The 19,725-nt window shown below is 44.7% G+C and overlaps 1 protein-coding gene across 1 annotated transcript; it reads right to left on the bottom strand.

Annotated features, from left to right (window-relative positions):
• Positions 1-1,881: 1,881 nt before the first annotated feature.
• On the bottom strand, positions 1,882-18,192 carry CRYM (crystallin mu). Its single transcript, XM_060078896.1, has 8 exons — positions 18,023-18,192; positions 17,364-17,517; positions 15,171-15,233; positions 11,861-11,962; positions 8,087-8,270; positions 4,571-4,692; positions 3,791-3,875; positions 1,882-1,946 (listed from the first exon to the last, which is right to left on the bottom strand). The coding sequence occupies exons 1-8, from the start codon at positions 18,190-18,192 to the stop codon at positions 1,882-1,884; spliced, it is 945 nt and encodes a 314-aa protein (XP_059934879.1).
• Between the last annotated feature and the right edge of the window lie 1,533 nt (positions 18,193-19,725).

Below are 19,725 nucleotides of genomic sequence, written 5' to 3'. Positions count from 1 at the left end.
GACTATTTCTTTTCTGTTAGCAGCCTAGCATGAGTTATTGTAGGGACCCTTATGAATGAAAGAAGAAATCTATGAATAAATTAAGGTGTTTTTGATAATCTCATCGTCACACACCCTTCTCTACACATCCTTAGACTTGTGACCATTAAGATCCCCAGAAAGACTCCATAGTCACTTGAGGTGTGCAGAGCAGATCACGTGGGTATTTTGTTCTAGCACAAAGGCTAGACAGTCTGGCAAACATGATAAACTTCTGGGTAAGCTACCTACAGCATGAAGAGTACCTGCCAGGAGGAATTTGGGTAAGAAAACAAAGCAAAATAATATGCTTCTCTTTACTGCTGACTTATAACCAGCCTAGGGATTGGAGAGAGAGTATTCGAATGGGTCTCTGACAGGACATGGACAACACAGCTCTGCTAGTAACCCAGGGGACCTGAGGAAAGCATTGCTGCACCTCAGTTTTCCCACCTGTATGTTGAAGAGGTTGGACTGGATAATTCCTAATGGCCCTTCAACACTGATACTGTAGTGCACACCTGTAGATTTTGCCTACCCAATGCACAGTCCTCCCCCTTCTTGGTAAGAGACCCCTTTCCTTTTGTTAGCTAATGTGGTCAGATGGGCTGATTGCACTGCTGACTTCAGTGGGGGGCATGTGACCCAGGCCTGGATAATAGGGGAATTAGATCCCCCTGGATGATGCAGTGGTTCAGGGATAATAAGCATATGGGCCTGACCTGGCCAAACAACATATTCCATTTCCTTTAGCCACTATGTTATGCATATGGGCCTAGGCCCTAGATGGTCCGGTGTGTCTCCATTCTGAGACTTTTAAGTGTTAAGGAAGAGGATGTCTCTTTCTGCCAAGGTTGCTGAAGAGGACAGACTATGATTCAAGAGCTGCTGGCACCCATCCTGCCACTATCAGGGGAGAGCTTACTTGATAATGCAGCCAACACTAAAGAAAACAGAGCCAAGGAACAGAGAGAGCAAGACTGGGTCCTGATGACACTTGGACCCACTGGATACAGCCACAGCTGAAACCAGTTACCTGTGTACTTCTTAATTATAAGAGTCAATGAATTCCATTCTTCACTCATTCATTCAACTAAAGGTAGTGTGAGTTGTGGTCTCTACCGATCGTGACTGAAGGAGTTCTGACCAATAGAGAAGCTCTGCTGTTCCTTGAAATTTCAATTATAAGCCAGAAACAAAAGGCTACATAATATATAATTCCACTTATATGAATGTCCAGAAAAGGCAAATCCATAACAGAAAGTAGATTAGTGGTTGCCAGGGGCTGAGAAGAAGGGGGAATGGGGACTGACTGCTAATGGCTACTGGGTTTCTTTTTGGTAGTGATGGAAATGTTCTGAAATTAGACAGTGGTGATGGTTGCACAACCTTGTGAATATACTAGAAAACACTGAATTATATACTTTAAACTGGTGGATTTTATGATATGTAAATTTTATCTCAATTAATAAAACAGAAAAAATTTAACTATAGCCATCGGAGCTCCTGCAGGGAGTGAACAGGAGCACTTGATCCCCTCACTTTCCTTGCTGTGAGGGATAGAAGTTACCAAAGCAAGAACTGCAGAATTGGAAAAAGCTTTATTTCAAGGAATTACAAAAGGTAGTGAAATACAGGGGAAAGGGAGTGCTAATATAATCTGGCATAACAGAGAATGGCCACTTAGTTTTACTTTCTAACTACAAACACAAAAGGGGATCTCATTATTTAAGGTAAGACAGGATAAGCACAAAACTATAGATCACTGGGCACTGGGCTCCCTCATTTAATCGGGAGATTATGAGACAACTAGTTTAATACCCCTTGAGCTGTAGCATCCATTCAACACAAAGTTCCTTCGTTTTATTTACCAGATGACCAGGAATCGTACACAAGTTTGGCTGCAACCATGTCTTCCACCGCCATTCCTGGAATGGACAGAAATTTGGTTCACCTTTTGTCAGAACAACGTTTCCTCAAACAGCCCAGATCCCAGAACTGGCAGTCCCCTGATACAGTGTCCATCAGGGTAACAAGGACTGACGCCCAGAGGTGAGTTCAGGCTTGAAGTATTGGCAAAGGGCAGAACAAGGCAAGCAATGCCCCCCAAAGAAATTTTACGTATCCTTCAGACGTTAGTTCAGGGGTCAGAAGACTTTCTGTAAAGGGCCAGATGGTAAATACTTCAGGCTTTGCAGGCCAATTACTTGCAATTATTCAACTCTGCCATTGGACTGCAAGGGCAGCCATAGACAACAGGGAAACAGATGAGCCTGACTGTGCTCCAAGAAAAGTTTCTTTATGGACACTCTAGTTTGAATTTCTTAACTTTTCACATGTCACGAAATATTCTTAATTTTTTCCCCAATCATTCAAAAATGTAAAAACCATTTCACTTGTGGGCTATACAAAAACAGGTGGTAGGTCGGGTTTAGCCCACGGTCTGCAGTTTGTTGGACCCCCTGGTTTAGTCCAAACGCTGAATCCTTCAGTAACGTCCCCTTTGTCTTATAGTTTTGGGCATATACCTTAAGCTTGAAGGGACATATGTTCTTAAAGGCCAGGGGCCGGTTTTTATTAATTTTTGTAGCTACCACTGCACCCAGTAAGGAGCTTGATACATAGCAGGTATTTAATATGCACCTGCTAGATGAACGGATGTGCCGATAAACCAGTCCCCAGAGGAGAGAAAGTAAAAATTGCTCAGAAGTGTAGAGCAGGGCTATGCAGTGCTGTGTCTCCTGAAGGGAGCCGGCTGACCTCTGATCTGCTAGGAACAATGAGACTTTCAGACCCAACTAGACCAGTGTGATGTCTTTGAACCAGGCTCTAGATAAAGCTTATATTGTGTTTGCCTGTCTTTCTGTGCATGAGACTTAAAACAAATATTTAACAGATGGCAAGGCATGGATACGGACTGATTGGCATGGGTGCTGGGTGGTCCGAGTACTCTTAATACTCTGCCAGGCATTAAAGCTTTGGTTGCTTAATCATTAAAAAAATATGTAAGGTCTGGTGAGGCTGAGGGGCTCAGGGCAGCAAATATTTACCAACCATTTTGAGAGTATTTCAATATTTTAGGTGTAGGAGCTGAATATTAGCTGTTACCATGTGTGTCCATTTCCTTAAATCTGGTGGGATGGGAGAGCTGGGCTGAGGGGCAAACCAGCCGCTGGGAGCCCCTTCTTTGTTGGGCTTCTGCCTGTGCTAACTCAGGTAGTAATGGGGCTCCCCACTGAAGACCTTCTTAAATCAGCAAGCAGAAAGGTAGGGAAGGAGGGGAAAAAAAGGTCTCAGGCTGTACTTCCTGTCTGGGTCTCTGTCAGGTTGGGGCTCCCTGCTATTTCTCTTAAGCTCCGTGTTTTTAAACATCTTTTTCTCCTGCCCTCCCATCTCTGAAGGATATCTTCTTCTGAGTGTCATTGTCTTAATGCTGACACTTGCTGTGTGCACATTGTTTTATATACACATCTCACTTAATTCTCACAAAAACTCCAGGGAACAGGTGGTGAGAAAACTGTGGCTCAGAGAGGTGAGGTCACTTGCCCAAGGACGCGTGTCCAGGGAGTGGCAGAGAAGGGAATCCAACCCAGGACTGACCAGTTCCAGAGTTCATGGGCTTCACCACTATGCCGACGTAAATAATTGACCTGAGTGATAGATTTCACAATGCTTCAGCTGTGGAGCCTGCTGACTCATTCCTCTTCCCACCAGTGGGTAAACCTACCTTGTGCTCTGGTTAAGTTTGTGCCTTGGGAGCAATGGCTCTTACCCAAAGACTTGAACACCGTAGTCTTCTCACAATGGGCTTGTTTCACTCCCTTTACCACTTCTCCGAGCTCAGCGAAGATCTTGGCCTGTCAAATGAACACACACTGACCCAGGCCATGGGGCTAATGTCTGCTCAGGGCCAGCTTCTGAAGCCAGGACAGGGTGTCCCTGAACTGGATAAGGGATAAACTTGATAAAAAGACCTTTTGTAAACTGGATGATGTCAGGAAGGAAGCCTCCACCTTAAACCTTTTTTTGGCGGGGGGGCGGGCACAGGTACCATCTGCCTCTGTGATACTGTGATTGCAGAGATACAAATCTGTAGCCAGGGGAATGTCCTGCCAGGATACTGTCAGTGAGGAAGTAGGCCTGTTCTTATCTGAACACTCATTTTGGCAGCCCCCTTCTTGTTTCTATGCCCTGATTACAAAGAAAAGGCCAGAAAGTGGCCCACCCTAGTCCTTATTTGTTGGCCACATTGGGAAAGTTTCCAGGCTGTAACAGGCTCCTATCTTCCAATCCTACTGCTTTAAAGGACAACAGAAAAGTCCATCAAGCTGCTCTCTTCAGGCAAAGGGGACAGGAAAACACATCACCACATAATGGCCACATTATTCTGGGAGAGGATTAGAAAAGGTTGAGAGATGTTTGGGAGTTGTCATCCCACAAAGAGGTAAGGGTTACCGAGGTCTGAAGCAGGCCAGACAGAAGGGGGTGTTAATGAAACCCTGGGATCCAGGTGAGGCCATCGAGGCAACAGCCCACCAGAAAGGAGGCTCACCCCTGACAAGAGGACATCTCCAGACTCTTTCAGGGCGGCCTCCTGGGAATCCACATACAGCACAGCCTGTGTCATGAGCTCATCATCCAGCTCTCTCCAGTCAGGTCTGCTGGCGCCGATGGCTAAGAGACAGCAAAACAGACCCTGAGCCTAGATATGGTCACAAGGGATACCAAACACTCCAAAGAATGAAAGGGGTGGGGAAAAAGGAGGTGACAGAGGACACATGGGAACAGATGTGGAATGCCTCATTTCCCCAGGCCAACTCCCTCCCAATCGACAAGACTGAATTCACTAATAAGAATGATACCCGGGCATTTTTTCCTTTCCATTTCATATCCATTCTCATTACTAAAAAAAGATTTCGGGGCAACTTAGCATTCATTTACTGTGTGCCTACTATCTGTGGGATGTTTCACACATACTATTTATAGTCCTCACATGCACACTTCACATCTGATTCCCATTTAAAAAGTACACAAACTGAGGCTCAAAGAAGTGGTACATGCCAAGGTTAAGTATCTAATAAATGCATCTATAGCTCTGAGACAGTACATGACTCTCACGCTTCTTCCACTTACAGGAACAGAGACTTCCTTACAAAACCCCTAAAACAGAGACATTACTTGGAGCTCATTCAGACCCCACACTCCTCTATCTTCTGTCTGTCTGCTTGCTCTTCAATCATTCCCATTCCTCACCCCCAACCACTTCTCTCTTAATTCACGAGAAAAGAGCCCAGTGTTAGGGTCAGAGAGAAGCCCCAGTAAAGAGAAAACTGGCTGCACCCTGGCACCAAGGTTTCACATCCTCTGCAGAGCCCAGAACCATAATGATGAATCCAAGGAAGCATGACTTCTGGCACTGGAACACAGGAATACGCAGAGGCTGCAACCAAATGCCTGCAGGGCCAGGAAGGTAATGAAAATGAGCAGAACTGGTCAGAGGAAGTGGATTGGAAATGGTGGAGACTGAGGTACAGAGAAGAAAGCAGACCCTTCTAAAGGGGACAGTTACTGTTCAGCTCAAGCTAATTGTTGCCATGTGAGAATGCAGGGCCACTGTTAGAAAGCCTCCCCTACCCCTGCTCCTGTTTTAAAAGAGAAGCAGGAAATCTATTTGCATGTGTTAGTTCTTGATTTTCAGAACACTCTATGGTCTGAAAAAAACACATCTGCTGGCTGGATCCGGCCCATGCCAGCCAGTCTTTGGAAACTGCTATAAAGCTTTATACAAATATAAGGCAGCATTTACAAGCCTTCTCTCACTGCCATCCAGTTTTCTCTACTTGTTCCCTCTCCTGCTGTTCTCCCTCACTCTAATTTTCAAAGAGAGTGATGTAAAAATGTCCATCTTGAAGGCTGTTTGTGTGAGAAGTTCTATAGAACAGAAGCACCAACTAATGAAGCTCATAAATAAATCATAAGCTGGTGGGAAAAACCCTAGCTTCTCAAGCCACCTCTTCTGATTGCTCTTGTTCCCCCAAGTCTGGAGCAGGGTGAGTTCTCAAAGGGCTGCATAAGGCCACTCAGGCTGATGGAGATGGTCCGGGTAGCAAAGGGAGGGGCTTGACTCGGGCTGGGCCTTGGCCTTCCTGCAGTGGGGCGAGAATGGGTGAGGGTCAGACGCTGGCTGTTGGGCTGCAGGGACAGGATGAGGGACGTGCAGGGGAGGTTGGAATTGGGTGTATCTTTAGCCAAGCTGTAAAGTAAGTAAAATCTGTTGTTGGTGTTTCCCTGTTGACTGCACTTACAACATACTTAAGTATATTTAATGCCTCTGTGAATACATAAACCAATTTCGTCTTTAGGCTAGGGAAAGATACGAGATGGCTTGACTCAAAATCAAGTCAGCCCTTCCTGGAGAGAGACTCAAAGTGTGAGAGGGATCCAACATGAGGGAGAGTCTCTGTTGTTGGCTTTGAAGGTGGAGCGTCCACATGAAAAGGAATGCGGACAGCTTCTAGGAGCTGAGAGCAGCCCCAAGGAAAAGGGCACCTTTGTCCTACAACACAAGGAAACTGCCATGACCATGTGGGCTGGGAAGAAGACTCCGGGCTCTGGATAAGATTGCCGCCTGAACACCACCTTGATTTTATCCTTGTGTGAGCAGAGGACTTAGCTAACCCATGCCCAGACTCCTAACCACAGAAACTGAGATAATAAATACATACTGTTTTAAGCTGGAAAAAAAAAGAAAAAGCTGAAAAAATATCAAGTCAGTCTTGCTGAAGATTCAGCTTTTGTCCATTTCACCAAGAACTGGTTTCTATTGATTCCCTAAGTCCTTCCAGAAATGGTCTTACTGTTCGAGTCTGGCTTTATGAATAGTAAGACCTACCCCCTGGACCCACATTCATAATACCAGTCCCACACAGGCTGAGACCTTCAATTTGCTATGGCTCATTCCTCAATCATACCACGTTTTGTTTCCTTTATAGAACTTATCTTCAGCTGGAACTATCTAGCTCATCTATTCGTTTACTTGTTTGTTGTCTACCTCCCTTCTCTGGAATGTAAGCAGAGGGAAAGCAGTGATCTTGATTGCTGGTTTACTGTGGCATCCTCAGCATCTAGAACAGTGCCTGACACATGGTAGGGATTCAATACATATTTGTGAATGAACGCATAATCATGATTCTTGGCCCTTGCACGTGTGTGCAGACATTTTAGATTTTGAGATCACACTATGTGCTTGTCACTAAAACATGGGGCACTGATACCATGTTTAAATTCTTGAGTCTTCAATTGCTTGCTCATCAGAATCCAGTCTTCTTATTGAAAGATAACATAGGGTATCATTTAAGATCCTGGGCTCTGAGGGTGTATTACCTCAGTTCAAATCCCAGTTTTGCCTCTAAGAACCTCTGACTTTGGGCAAGTTTCTTAATCTTTCCATGGCTTGGTTTACCTACCTGTAAAATGGGGGTCATGATAATAATAGCTCCTACTTCATATGGTTGTTGTGAGGATTCAGTGATATAGTACATACAAAGAATTTAGAACAGCACCTGCAATAGTAAGTATTCAATATAGACCAGATCTTGTTATAACCCCCAGGGCCATTTGAGGATTTTCAGAGGCCCCAGGAACTCTTATGTTTAGAGTCCCAACCATCCTATCCCACATATTAAAAAGCATCCACATGTCACATTAAATGTCTTTTGTGTTGTAATTTTTAAAAATTTGTTTTTGTAATTCCAAGTGTTGTTAAAGAACAAGTGAGTCATTTGGCTTTTGTAATTTAAATTTCATGACATTTAAGAATTGAGCTATAATTGATCTTTTGCTAAATGATACACTTTATAAAACTTTAATTAAATTTATTAGTTTCAGGTTTGTGATTTTTGTTTCATATTTTGGAGTGAGTATCATTTTTTTCAGGACTCAGATGTTTCTGAGGCTATTAAAAAGCTCAAGCATTTTGCATGGGTAAAACAGCTCTGCAGATGCAGCCCCCTTGGTCCAGCCAAGGGAGAGTCTGGTCACCCAAGGCTCATGGAGCCACTCTGCTTACCATTGATGTGAGCCCCGGGCTTCACCCATTCACCAAACAAAATGGGCTCTGTTGCCATGGTGACTGTGATGATCACATCTGCCCCTGTCACAGCCTCCTGAACCGATGAACAGACCCGTACCTCTCCTTGCACTGTGTTCGCAAACTTCTCTGCATTTTCTTTGGTGCGGTTCCATATCCTCACCTTCATTGGGGGTAACAAGAGGGACATTGGTGCCATGATTATTTGGCTGTTTATGTTTCATTAAGCCCAGGGGTGCAAGGAAAAGTTGAACCACTCTGGGGTTAGGGCTGTAGTTATTTAAATCATTCCGTATGGTGAGTGTACATTTGTCTGGGCCAGATATTTGAAAATGACCTTTCTCTATCCCATTCCCCTTTCAAGAAGGGGGGAGGTTTTTCACTTCTAGCTTGGGACACACAGCCTCAGTAGCTTAATAGCTACTATATAGCTTAATAATTAGCAGAGCAAGTTCTGGAGCTAGACGGGCTTAGAATCAATCCTTGCTCTGTCACTTACTGTTCCTGAAGCATATTTAACTTCATTCAGCCTAAGTTTTCCTGTCTGTAAAATACAAATGATAACAGGCAAAGTCAGTATCAAACTCACAGTTTATGTTTGGGAGTCTGTAAAGGAGTCATAACAGGTATGAGATTCACAAACAGGATGTGCAGGGCTGTGCTTGGAATAGCTTGATCTCTGAAGGATATATAGGGAATTAAAATGTGGAAGGGTTTCAGGAGTGAATGGTGCAGCAGAGTAGAAGGCCAAGAGTAATAGCTACAATTAGATTCCTGGGAAGCGCTGGGGGGGAGAGGGTGGGTCACTGGCATCACCAGGAGGTGGGGAATTGCTAGCTTGCTTAACAGATTTTGAGGTCTGTGGTGGCAGCTGTCAGCCTTCAACTGAAAATAAGGCCTAAAGAATCTCTCATAAGGAAATATAATAAATATGGAAATAAATGTTATGTCTGAGTAAGTTCATTAAGGTGAAAAACAATACAATATGTCCATTTATAAGAGAATGGTTAACTATACCACCTTTGATAGAAAAATATGAAATACCATACAAAAATTAAGTAATCTGGAAAAGTGATGGTGTTACAACATTCAGTGAAAATACAGTATATACAACAGTGTATATCTAATGTGATTAAAACTTTTAAGAGGTTAATATTCAAAATATACAAAGAAATTATAAAATTTAATATTAAAAAATAAGCAACCTTATTTAAAAATGGGCAGAGGGCCTGAATAAATATTTTTCCAAAGAAGACATATAGGGCTTCCCTGGTGGCGCAGTGGTTGAGAGTCCGCCTGCCGATGCAGGGGACACGGGTTCGTGCCCCAGTCCGGGAACATCCCACATGCCGTGGAGCGGCTGGGTCCGTGAGCCATGGCCGCGGAGCCTGCGCGTCCGGAGCCTGTGCTCCGCAACGGGAGAGGCCACTGCAGTGAGAGGCCCGCGTACCGCAAAAAACAAAAAACAAAAAAAAAAGGGCAGAAGATCTAAATAGACATTTCTCCAGGAAGACATACAGATGGCCAAAAAGCACATGAAAAGATGCTCAACATCGCTAATTATTAGAGAAATGCAAATCAAAAGTACAATGAGGTATCACCTCACACCAGTCAGAATGGCCATCATCAAAAAGTCCACAAACAACAAAATGCTGGAGAGGGTGTAGAGAAAAGGGAACCCTCTTGCACTGTTGGTGGGAATGTAAATTGATAAGCCACTATGGAAAATAGTATGGAGGTTCCCGTAAAAAACTCAAAATAGAGCTACCATATGACCCAGCAACCCACTACTGGGCACATACCCTGAGAAAACCATAATTCAAAAAGAGACATGTACCACAATGTTCATTGCAGCATTGTGTCCTGGCTATTAATTTACAATAGCCAGGACATGAAAGCAACCTAAGTGCCCATCAACAGATGAATGGATAAAGAAGATGTGGCACATATATACAATGGAATATTACCTGGCAATAAAAAGAAATGAAATTGAGTTATTTGTAGTGAGGTGGATGGACCTAGAGTCTGTCATACAGAGTGAAGTAAGTCAAAAAGAGAAAAACAAATACTTTATGCTAACCCATATATATGGAATCTAAAAAAAAAAAAAAAAAAAGGTTCTGAAGAACGTAGGGGCAGGACAGGAATAAAGACACAGACGTAGAGGATGGACTTGAGGACACAGGGAAGGGGAAGGGGAAGCTGGGACAAAGTGAAGGAGCAACACTGACATATATACACTACCAAATGTAAAAGAGATAGCTAGTGGGAAGCACCTGCATAGCACAGGGAGATCAGCTCAGTGCTTTGTGTCCACCTAGAGGGGTGGGGGAGGGAGGGAGGGAGGGAGACACAAGAGGGAGGGGATATGGGGATATATGTATACGTATAACTGATTCACTTTGTTATACAGCAGAAACTAACACACCATTGTAAAATAAATAAATAACCTCCAATAAAGATGTTAAAAAAATAAATATACCCCAATAATGATGTTAAATAAATAAATAAGTTAAATAAATAAACCACTTGTGGTGATTTCCAGAGGGGGGAGGGTTGGGGGATGGGTAAAACACGTGAAGGGGATTAACAGGTACAAACTTCCAGTTTCAAAATAATTAAGTCATGGGGATATAATGTGCAGCATGGAGAATATAGTCAATAATATTGTAATAACTTTGTATGGTGACAGATGGTAACTAGACTTATGGTGACCATTTCAAAATGTATATAAATATCGAATCACTACAATGTACACCTGAAATTAATAAGATATCGTGTGTCAATTGTACTTTAATAAAAAAAGCAGAGAAAAACCATACAACTATGTTACAAAAAGCAGACGAGATTGGAAATGTTAACTACTTGTCTTTGAAAACAGATAAAAGGGAATTTTTCTTTTGTTTTCTTCATTACAGTCTTCATTTCTCAAAGCAGAAGTATTATTTTTACCATAAGAAATCATACCTTAAATCTACCCCACCCCTCTCACACACACAGAAAAAAATAAAATAAAAGTGGCATCAAATGTATCAAAAATAATAGGAAGTGTGAGCCAGCCAGAATGGGGAAAAGCAGACTAATATCTAGGCTGCACAAGGGGCATGCTGTGGCCTCCTGCTCTCTAGGCCTCATTCCCAGTTCCTGGATCCCTAAGCCTGAATTCTTAAGGACCCCAGATTCTCCTAAGAGAAACAACAGAAAGGGGCCAAAAGAACACCTGAATGTATGTAATGGATATGACACAATCCTTTAAGTAACCGAGTAGGCTCTCTGCGTACTTCGGCATACCCTGCAAACTGAGAAACTGGAGGAGGTGATTCAGGCCTTTCCCCCAACTCTTCACGTCCAGTGGGACTTCTGGGCAAGTCGTTAAAAGAATGGTCTAGGGACTTCCCTGGTGGTGCAGTGGTTAAGAATCCGCCTGCCAATGCAGGGGACACGGGTTCGATCCCTGGTCTGGGAAGATCCCACATACCATGGAGCAACTAAGCCTGTGCGCCACAACTGCTGAAGCCCGTGCACCTAGAGCCTGTGCTCTGCAACAAGAGAATCCACCACAATGAGAAGCCCGTGCACCACAACAAAGACCCAATGCAGCCAAAAATAAATAAATTAAAAAAAAAAAAAAAAAAAAAGAATGGTCTAGATGGTGGGACTCTCAACCTGACAATTTCAGCATAATCCATGCTGTAACAAAGTAGTACAGAGAAAGGTCACTGCTGCTTCCTCCACAACCCTCCCTGGACCTACCTCCTTAAAGGAGAACTGCTCTGTGAAGACCTCATAATGGCTATAAGCCTGGACGCCAGCTCCAAGGATACACAACACTTCACTGCTGGGGGGTTTCAAAAACTATTTGAGAGAAATGAGATAGAAAAGGTCAAGGGAGACTCTAGTAGCCAGGAGAAGATCAAATACAGTTTGAGAATCAGGTGAACTTCAAGACCTCTCAGGCAATCAAGGAGATGTCACTGTGTATTTCCGTTTCCACTCTGCAGAGTGGGGAGGGAGGGAAGGAGCCTTCATTGGGTACCTAACATATGCCAGTGCTTAAGCCTCATGATCTCATTTAGTCCAGACAATTGACCCTATGAGCTAGATACTCGCATTGTTATCCTCCTCTTACAGATAGAGAAATTGAGGTCCAGAGAGGTTAAGTAACTTGCTCAGGGCCCTGTGACTACTGAATGGCACAGTGCGGCTCTAAAACCACATCTTTCATTCTCCAAAGCCCACATGCTTTCTGCTGTGCTACCCCATCTCAGGGGCATGATAAGCCACACCTACTTCTGAGAGCTGTTAGTTGCTTCTGGAATCCATGAATCCTTGAGAGCCTAGGTTCTCAGCTATATGTGCTGTGCCCACTCTCTGTGGATCCTGACTCAGCCTCCGTCTTCCTTTAAAGAGGAATGTAGAGATGGCATTTGTAGCACCTGCCAAGGGTGTATGTGTGTCTTTATTCGTGAGTGAGGTTCTCTGATCGACTCTCCAGTAAAGTCTTTCTGACCACCCTGATAGATTTCACTTCATAGCACTTGTTTGTTTACAAATTTATTTTCCTGTACTGGTATGTAAGCCCTGTGAAAACAGAGGTAGTCTTATTTGCACAGAATTGGCACATATCTACCATTACCTATGAGAAATAGAGCAGGGTTTCTTGACCTCAGCACTACTGATATTTGGGCTGGATAATTCTTTGTTGGCAGGTGGGTGGGCTGTCTTGTGCATTATAGGATGTTGAGTGGCATCCCTGGTCTCTGTCCATTAGCACCCCCTATGTCCTCAGTTGTGACAACCAAAACTGTCTCCAGACATTGCTAATTGTCTCCGGGGCAGCTGGCCAAATTGTTTTCAGTTAAGAACAACTGGCATTGAGGAATGACATCACTTGCTCCTCAAACCATCCATATTAAATAAGACCATCTTCTGCCTTTCCTCTATTCCATTTAATAAAAACTGAGCTCCTTGGGGCTGCTCTTTCTTACAATGCTAATTATTGAGATTCTGGAGTGCAACCTTAAAAATGAAACTATTCTTAATTATTAATCACTTGCAAAAAGGAGTCTCAAATATTGGCAGGTGATTAGAGATGATGTCTCCTGTAGCTGCAGAAGGAGAGATACCATTTTGTGCCATCAACTATAGTTCAAAGAACCTTGATTTGAAAAGTTTTCAAAATGACAATATCCACAAGACAATACCCACAAGTAATCTTATGCTCTTGTCCAATAAGGAGAATTATGTAATTTTTCCTTAACTAAATTTTTTTTTCTGTTCTCAGTTAATATGAATCTATTCTTGGAAGTACACGTGGGCTTCAGAAATTGTTGCAGTATCCTGTAAAGTAACCTTTAACCTCTGACAGAAGAATTAACCTGGTTGATCATCAGAATCAACCAGATACCATAAAAAACCAAAACACCTAGCTTCTTAGGCCCTACCCTCAGCGATTTCAATTCAGTGGTTTTGGGAATCTGAATTAAAAAAAAAATTCCCCAGATGCTGCTGCTGCTGCATAGCCTGGGTTGGAAACTACTGATCTGGGATGAGAAGACCCATAGCTACCTGGGTTGTCTGACTACAGGAAACCCTAGACTCCATTTCCTTCTGCACAAAATGAGGCCAGTAATACTTGCTCTGCCTTCCTCCCAGAAATCCAAAAATAAATCAAACAATGGTTTGGAAATTATTTTGGAAAAGATCAAAGTCCTTTTCAAATGTAGGGCAGTATTGTTAGAGTCCCTCTGTTCCTAAGTTACCAGGGAACATACTTCAGAGTCCCTTGATCATTTCAATCTGAACTGGGTCTGGATATAATTTTTCAAAGCCAGTTCATCAAGCTGCACACTGTGGTCTACTTCCTTCCTATATAATTACCAGATTTATCCCCCCAGTCTTCCCTCCCCATTATGTGTGTAGGAGACCTTAACACACTCACAATTTGAACACCTGGTCTTTGCTCCTCCAACCCTCCGATAGACCCCACATTTCCTTTATGCTTAGGCCTCATAAACCAGCATTCCCAGACCTTTAATGTGAAAGATTCCAGCCTTTAACTGTTCCTACAGATACCTCATCTTCTTAACCCTAGCCTCTAAAAATACTGCTCTTCTTGTAGGATGCCCTTGCACTGCTTAGAAATATCATCACCTCTATCACTTGCTTTTCCTTCTGCCTGGAGAGCTCCTCCCCTCTTCCTGTTTCACTCACTCACTTCTTTTTCGGTCTTTACTCAAATATCACCTACTCAGTGAGGTCTTTCCTCGATAATTTAAAATATCACCCCTTCCCAATGCTCTCAATTCTGCTTTATTTTCATCCTTCTAGCTGGTGGGGGGTGGGGTGGGCGTGTTATTTTTTTAAAGCAAGTCCTAGCCTATTAGTAAACTCAAAAGGGGTTTGCTGTTGGTTATTTTTTTTAGCAAATCATACTGTGTATTTTACTTTTTATTTTATTTGTCTCACCTCCCCTCTGCATGTAACTCTGTTTCGTGCACTACCACATCTCTGACATTTAGAACAGTGCCTGATATGTGGTAGGATCTCAGTCAATACTTGCTGAATGGATACATTTGTGTGGCTTGGATCTGTTTATCTCCCCCTCTGCTTCTTGTGCAGTACTGACTCTGGCCTATGGGGCTACCACACTGATTTGCCAGGAGCAGTGTGGTAGAGGGGAAAGAAAGCAGCCCTGGGAGTCACAGAGGTCAAGTTTTAAATTCTTGCTCTGCCACTTGTTAGCTGTGTGACCCTGATCAACTCACACAACCTCTCTGAGCCATATTCCTTATACCTGGCAAATGGAGATAACCATATCTACTTTGCAAGGTTGGTGTGAAGATCAGGAATAGCACATGTGAGGTACCTGGAATCTTGGGCTCATTAAATGGTAGCCAATCATTTCGTGAATCACTGTGCTCAGCTGACATCCCATATTTGGCATATGAAGTTCCAGCTATGTCCAAAGATCAAAATGAGTTCCTCACTTCTACCTTAGGCATTCAAACTTGAGACACTCAATCCCACCCACCAGCTCAGCACAACCAGGCACTAATCTCACCTTGGTGGCGATGGCAGACACTGCAGCTGTTCTCTTTGCAGTTATGACATTTCCATCCATGACCTTGGAGGAAAGGAGAGACAGTGAACAAGGGGCACCCCTATCCACCACTTAAGCAGAGAGAAGACGCTCTAAAACAGTTAGCCCTAGAAAGCATCACAATATTCTATAAAGAGAATGTTTTGCCTGGATCCAATTCCTCCACTTATAAGAAATGCAACTTTGAAAAAGTGTCTTAATCTTTTTTTTTTTTTTTTTTTTTTTTTTTTCGGTATGCGGGCCTCTCACTGCTGTGGCCTCTCCCGTTGCGGAGCACAGGCTCCGGACGCACAGGCTCAGCGGCCATGGCTCACGGGCCCAGCTACTCCGCGGCATGTGGGATCTTCCCAGACCGGGGCACGAACCCACGTCCCCTGCATCGGCAGGCGGACTCTCAACCACTGCGCCACCAGGGAAGCCCGAAAAAGTGTCTTAATCTTTAAGCACCGGTTTCCTATCTGTAAAAACAAAGATAATGGCAACCACTCAGAGGGTTTTTGTGAAGATTAAATACACTGGCATACATGAAAACATCTAGCATATGGCGAGCCCTCAAGAATTGCCCATTTGCTTTACTTGCCCTGGGATTCTCAAAACCTCAAATTAAGGAGAAACTTCAGGAATAAGAGTAAGTCACTTGACATCTGTGCAAGGGCCCTGAAACTCTATCTCAGTGGCTCTCAACTCCTCCTGCACATGTGGGGAGGTTTGTGAAGACACAGATGCCCAGACACGACCCTTAGGTTGACTGAATCTGAACACTAGGGATGGGACCCAGACATCGTTGTTTTTAAAACCTCCCCAGGTGATTCTGAATTACGCCTTGCTAACAATAACTACCATCCTTTGCACTGTTCTCTGTTTATATTAATCATCTCAATTGGTCCTCACCAAGTAGTATAAGTATTCTCATTTTATGGACAAGGAAGTGAATTGCTTGGCTACTGATTGGATTCAGGAAGAATCTCAGGCCTTGTCATTTAGTTCCAAAGCCTGAGGTGGTCCCAATTTCCTGGGGAAGCACTGTTGGTAGGTAGTATGGATGCCATTTCCATTGGATGAGCAGAGACTGGGAAGAGCTAAATACTCTTTTCAGGGGAGTAATAAATGGCCAGCTTCCTTGGGGAACCAGAAATTCTGAGAAGGAGAGTCTAAGGATCCAGGGGTGGTTTGGGTAGAATTAAGGTGTCTGTCCCTGATGAGGACTCAACTGGCTGGCCTCAGAGCCAGGCTGGAGGGCACAAAGCACTTTCACTAACCAGTTGTGTGACCTCAAGCAAAGTGACTCTAATACTCTGAGCCTCAGGAACCTCAAAAGAAAATGGGTGGGAAGGTGAGGGTGTAATAAAACCCCCCACAGAGGAGTGTTGTCAGAATTGAATGAGATCAATTTCTCCTGCCTGGCACATGATAAGTGCTCAGTAAGCAGCAGTGAGAAAGGCAGTAGAGCACAGTCTTAAGACAGTATAGGCCTTGGACTTACACAGAGTAGGTGTGAAGTCCATCCATGCCACTATTAGCTATGTAAATTTTGGTAAGTTTGGCATAGTTGCTCTATGACTCAGTTTTCTCATCTGCAAAATGGAGGTAATAAATTTACTTACCTCACAGAGTGGTTCTAAGTATTAAGAGAATTAACACATACAAAGTATTTAGAACAGTGCCTGACACACACAAGGTGCTTAATAAATTTGAACTACTACTATTTTTTGATATTATCATTAAATGTTAAAACAGGTCATTGTGTACCCCTTAGAAAAAAACTCCCAGGTATTAGAGAGCACCCCTACTCTGTAACTCACGTAACTCCACATTGCAGAGATTCACTAAATAAACGTTTCCTTGGCTACTGGGTTTGTGCAAGCTGTATATTTGGAGTAACCAGTATAGGACAAGAACATTACAAGAATGACAAGATTATTACTTCCACACTGTCACACACTTAAAGCAGCAGTGGGCTCTGGTGCATCCTTAGGCAGTCGTGGAATCAGATACACAGTCACAGATAACCTTCACTGTCACTGGCATCCAGTCACTCAGAGAGGGTCATGTGTGGTCACACTCAAAACTCCCCCTGGTCAACAGAGAACTAACTTCTGAGCCTAGCTCTGTGCACAGGGGCCCTGACCCACCCCTGGCCAGGGAGTTGCTCACCGCCAGAAGGGAGCCATCGCTCGGCTGGAAGAGTAGCACAGTGGCCTGATGGGAGGGGACAGTGGAGGTGGTGCTGTGGCCCTCATAGAAGGTGACCAACTTGGTGGTCAGGGCGTCCTCTGCTGCACTGAAGGCGGGCATGACCCCCAGGAAACTACAAGAAAAGAGGGAGCAGCTTCAACCCCTTCCGGTCAATGCTGAGGTATCCTATCAAGTCCCCATGTCCCTTCCTTTCTCTTTCCTCGCTCAGTGCCCTACTGGCCTTCCCCCTCGCCCCCCCACCCCCATCCGTCTGCCATTCCCTTTGGCAGTATGCTGAGTATGTTCAAGAATCCGGCTCTGGATGAGAAAAATCACCCCAGTTCGGCCACTTAACTAGCTGCGTAACCTTGGGTAATTCACTTCACCTCTCTGAGTCTCGGTTTTCCCATCAGTAAATGTTGCATCAATACCTCCCTATATATGGAGTGTGTTGAACTAAACAAGGTAATTCCTGTAAAGCGCCCACTTGACACAGTGGGTCGCACAAATCAGGTGGGAGCTGTTATTAGCAGTGGTTAGGTAAGCCCTCCCTTCCTTCCTCCCGCTGCTTCCATTCTCACCCCTCCTCTTCCTCCTTTCCAGTTTCTCCAGCCCCTGGCCCGGCCTTCCTCACTCACCCCCTGTGCTTGGCCACGGGCACCACGGTGCGCACCGGCTGCATGACCCCTCCGTCGGGGCCGCTGGAGAAGTTGGCCAGAGCCGCCTCCAGAGGCGGGATGAGTAGGCTGGAGCTGCGGAGGTGGTCCTGCACATCTGCCGCGCTCAGGAACGCTGGCACAGAGCTCATGTCGCCGCGGGCCTTCTACCTCCGCGAGCTCACGGGGATCCGCGCTTCCAGCGCTGCGCCCTATGCGAGAGCGCCCAGGGCGCGCTGCCGCCTACAGGTCACCGCCCAGCTCCGGGGGCGGAGCAAAGCCGGTTTCCTCCAACCCCCATCCGCAGGGCTGGGCGAGCTGGGTCCTCTCCAGACACAGGTTTCCCCAAGACTGGAGTTGAGGCGGCGGGCTGGCTGGGAGTTAGTATTCTTGGGTCCACTTTCTCAATTCCTGTAGTTACCTGTAGTCACATTCCTTGCAAAACATGTTAGTTTGGAGCCCTACCTTCCTCCCTCCCGCCAACTCCACTATTTGCAGTCTAGGTCCTGCTGCCTAGGAAAAAGGAGACAGAGGGAGATGGGGGCAAACGATGGGCTCCCTTATTTCTTAAATTATTGCCTGCTTTTTAGGAGCTCTTAGATGAAAGGAGATAGAAGGTTATTAAAAAACATTTTCCTTCCAATTCTGTCCCCATCTGGAGTCTCTTATCCCAACCTCCCTCCCACCCCTACCCCATCCCCACCCCCAGATCCTGGGCTGTTGACCGCTTCGAGTGCACAGTATTCTTCTGGGCTAATTAATTGAACTAACTTTCACCTTTAGAAAAGGGGGAAGTTCCCAGGACAAGATATAATGGCCTTAGTCACAAATCGCCAAATGCATAAGATGTCATGTCAGCAGAGGAGTTGGGGTCTGCCCTTGAAGTGAGACTCCAGAACTCTACCCCTAGCCATTAGGCTACATTGGCAGAGAGGGTGTAAGAGGGCATTTCGGGCCAGGTTAAACCCAGGGGTGGAAGGAATGTTGTCTCCACCTTAGAACTGTGTCTTGCCAGAGTTGGACTGGAATCAGGGACTGATATCTAGGAGCACCAAGACATAAAACTGGGATGCTTCTTGAAGTCAAGCAGCTAAGAGGGTGATTCTTTGGAAGGGAATTACATGGTTAAAGAGATTAAACATTTAGATAGAAGGGTCTTGTACCAATGCAGAGGGTGAAACAAATGAGCAAGAGTGTAGCCTGGGAGACAGGTCAGGAGACTCCAGTGCATAAGTTGTGCTCCCCTGATATTTTCACTGGGAGCTACATAGGGCACTTCTTAGGAAATGGTCACATCATAATGAAAGACAGTGTAGTAAGTGTCAAAATATGTACCAATGAAATAATAAATCACATGTAATGTACTTAGCACAGTGCTTGGCACAGAGTAGCCACATAATAAATGAAAACCTCTTATATCATCAAAACTCAAAGAAGGGGCCTCCCTGGTGGCGCAAGTGGTTGAGAGTCCGCCTGCCGATGCAGGGGATACGGGTTCGTGCCCCGGTCTGGGAGGATCCCATATGCCGCGGAGCGGCTGGGCCCGTGAGCCATGGCCGCTGAGCCTGCGCGTCCGGAGCCTGCGCGTCCGGAGCCTGTGCTCCGCAGCGGGGGAGGCCACAGCAGTGAGAGGCCCGCATACCGCAAAAAAAAAAAAAAAAAAAAAAAAAAAAACTCAAAGAAGA

The sequence above is a fragment of the Mesoplodon densirostris genome, chromosome 16, assembly GCF_025265405.1.
Source record: "Mesoplodon densirostris isolate mMesDen1 chromosome 16, mMesDen1 primary haplotype, whole genome shotgun sequence".
Taxonomy (NCBI): domain Eukaryota; kingdom Metazoa; phylum Chordata; class Mammalia; order Artiodactyla; family Ziphiidae; genus Mesoplodon; species Mesoplodon densirostris.
The sequence above is the reverse complement of the archived record's forward strand: the minus strand, read 5'-3'. Positions and strand labels throughout refer to the sequence as shown.

Excerpts from the sequence above, each read along its gene's own strand:
- CRYM (XM_060078896.1), bottom strand. The coding sequence starts at position 18,192 with ATGAGCTCTGTGCCAGCGTTCCTGAGCGCGGCAGATGTGCAGGACCAC. Across the intron at positions 11,963-15,170 it reads TGTCTGCCATCGCCACCAAG|TTTTTGAAACCCCCCAGCAG; the intron begins GTGAGATTAGTG and ends TCTCTCAAATAG. Across the intron at positions 1,947-3,790 it reads TACGGTGTTCAAGTCTTTGG|GAATGGCGGTGGAAGACATG; the intron begins GTAAGAGCCATT and ends TGTCCATTCCAG.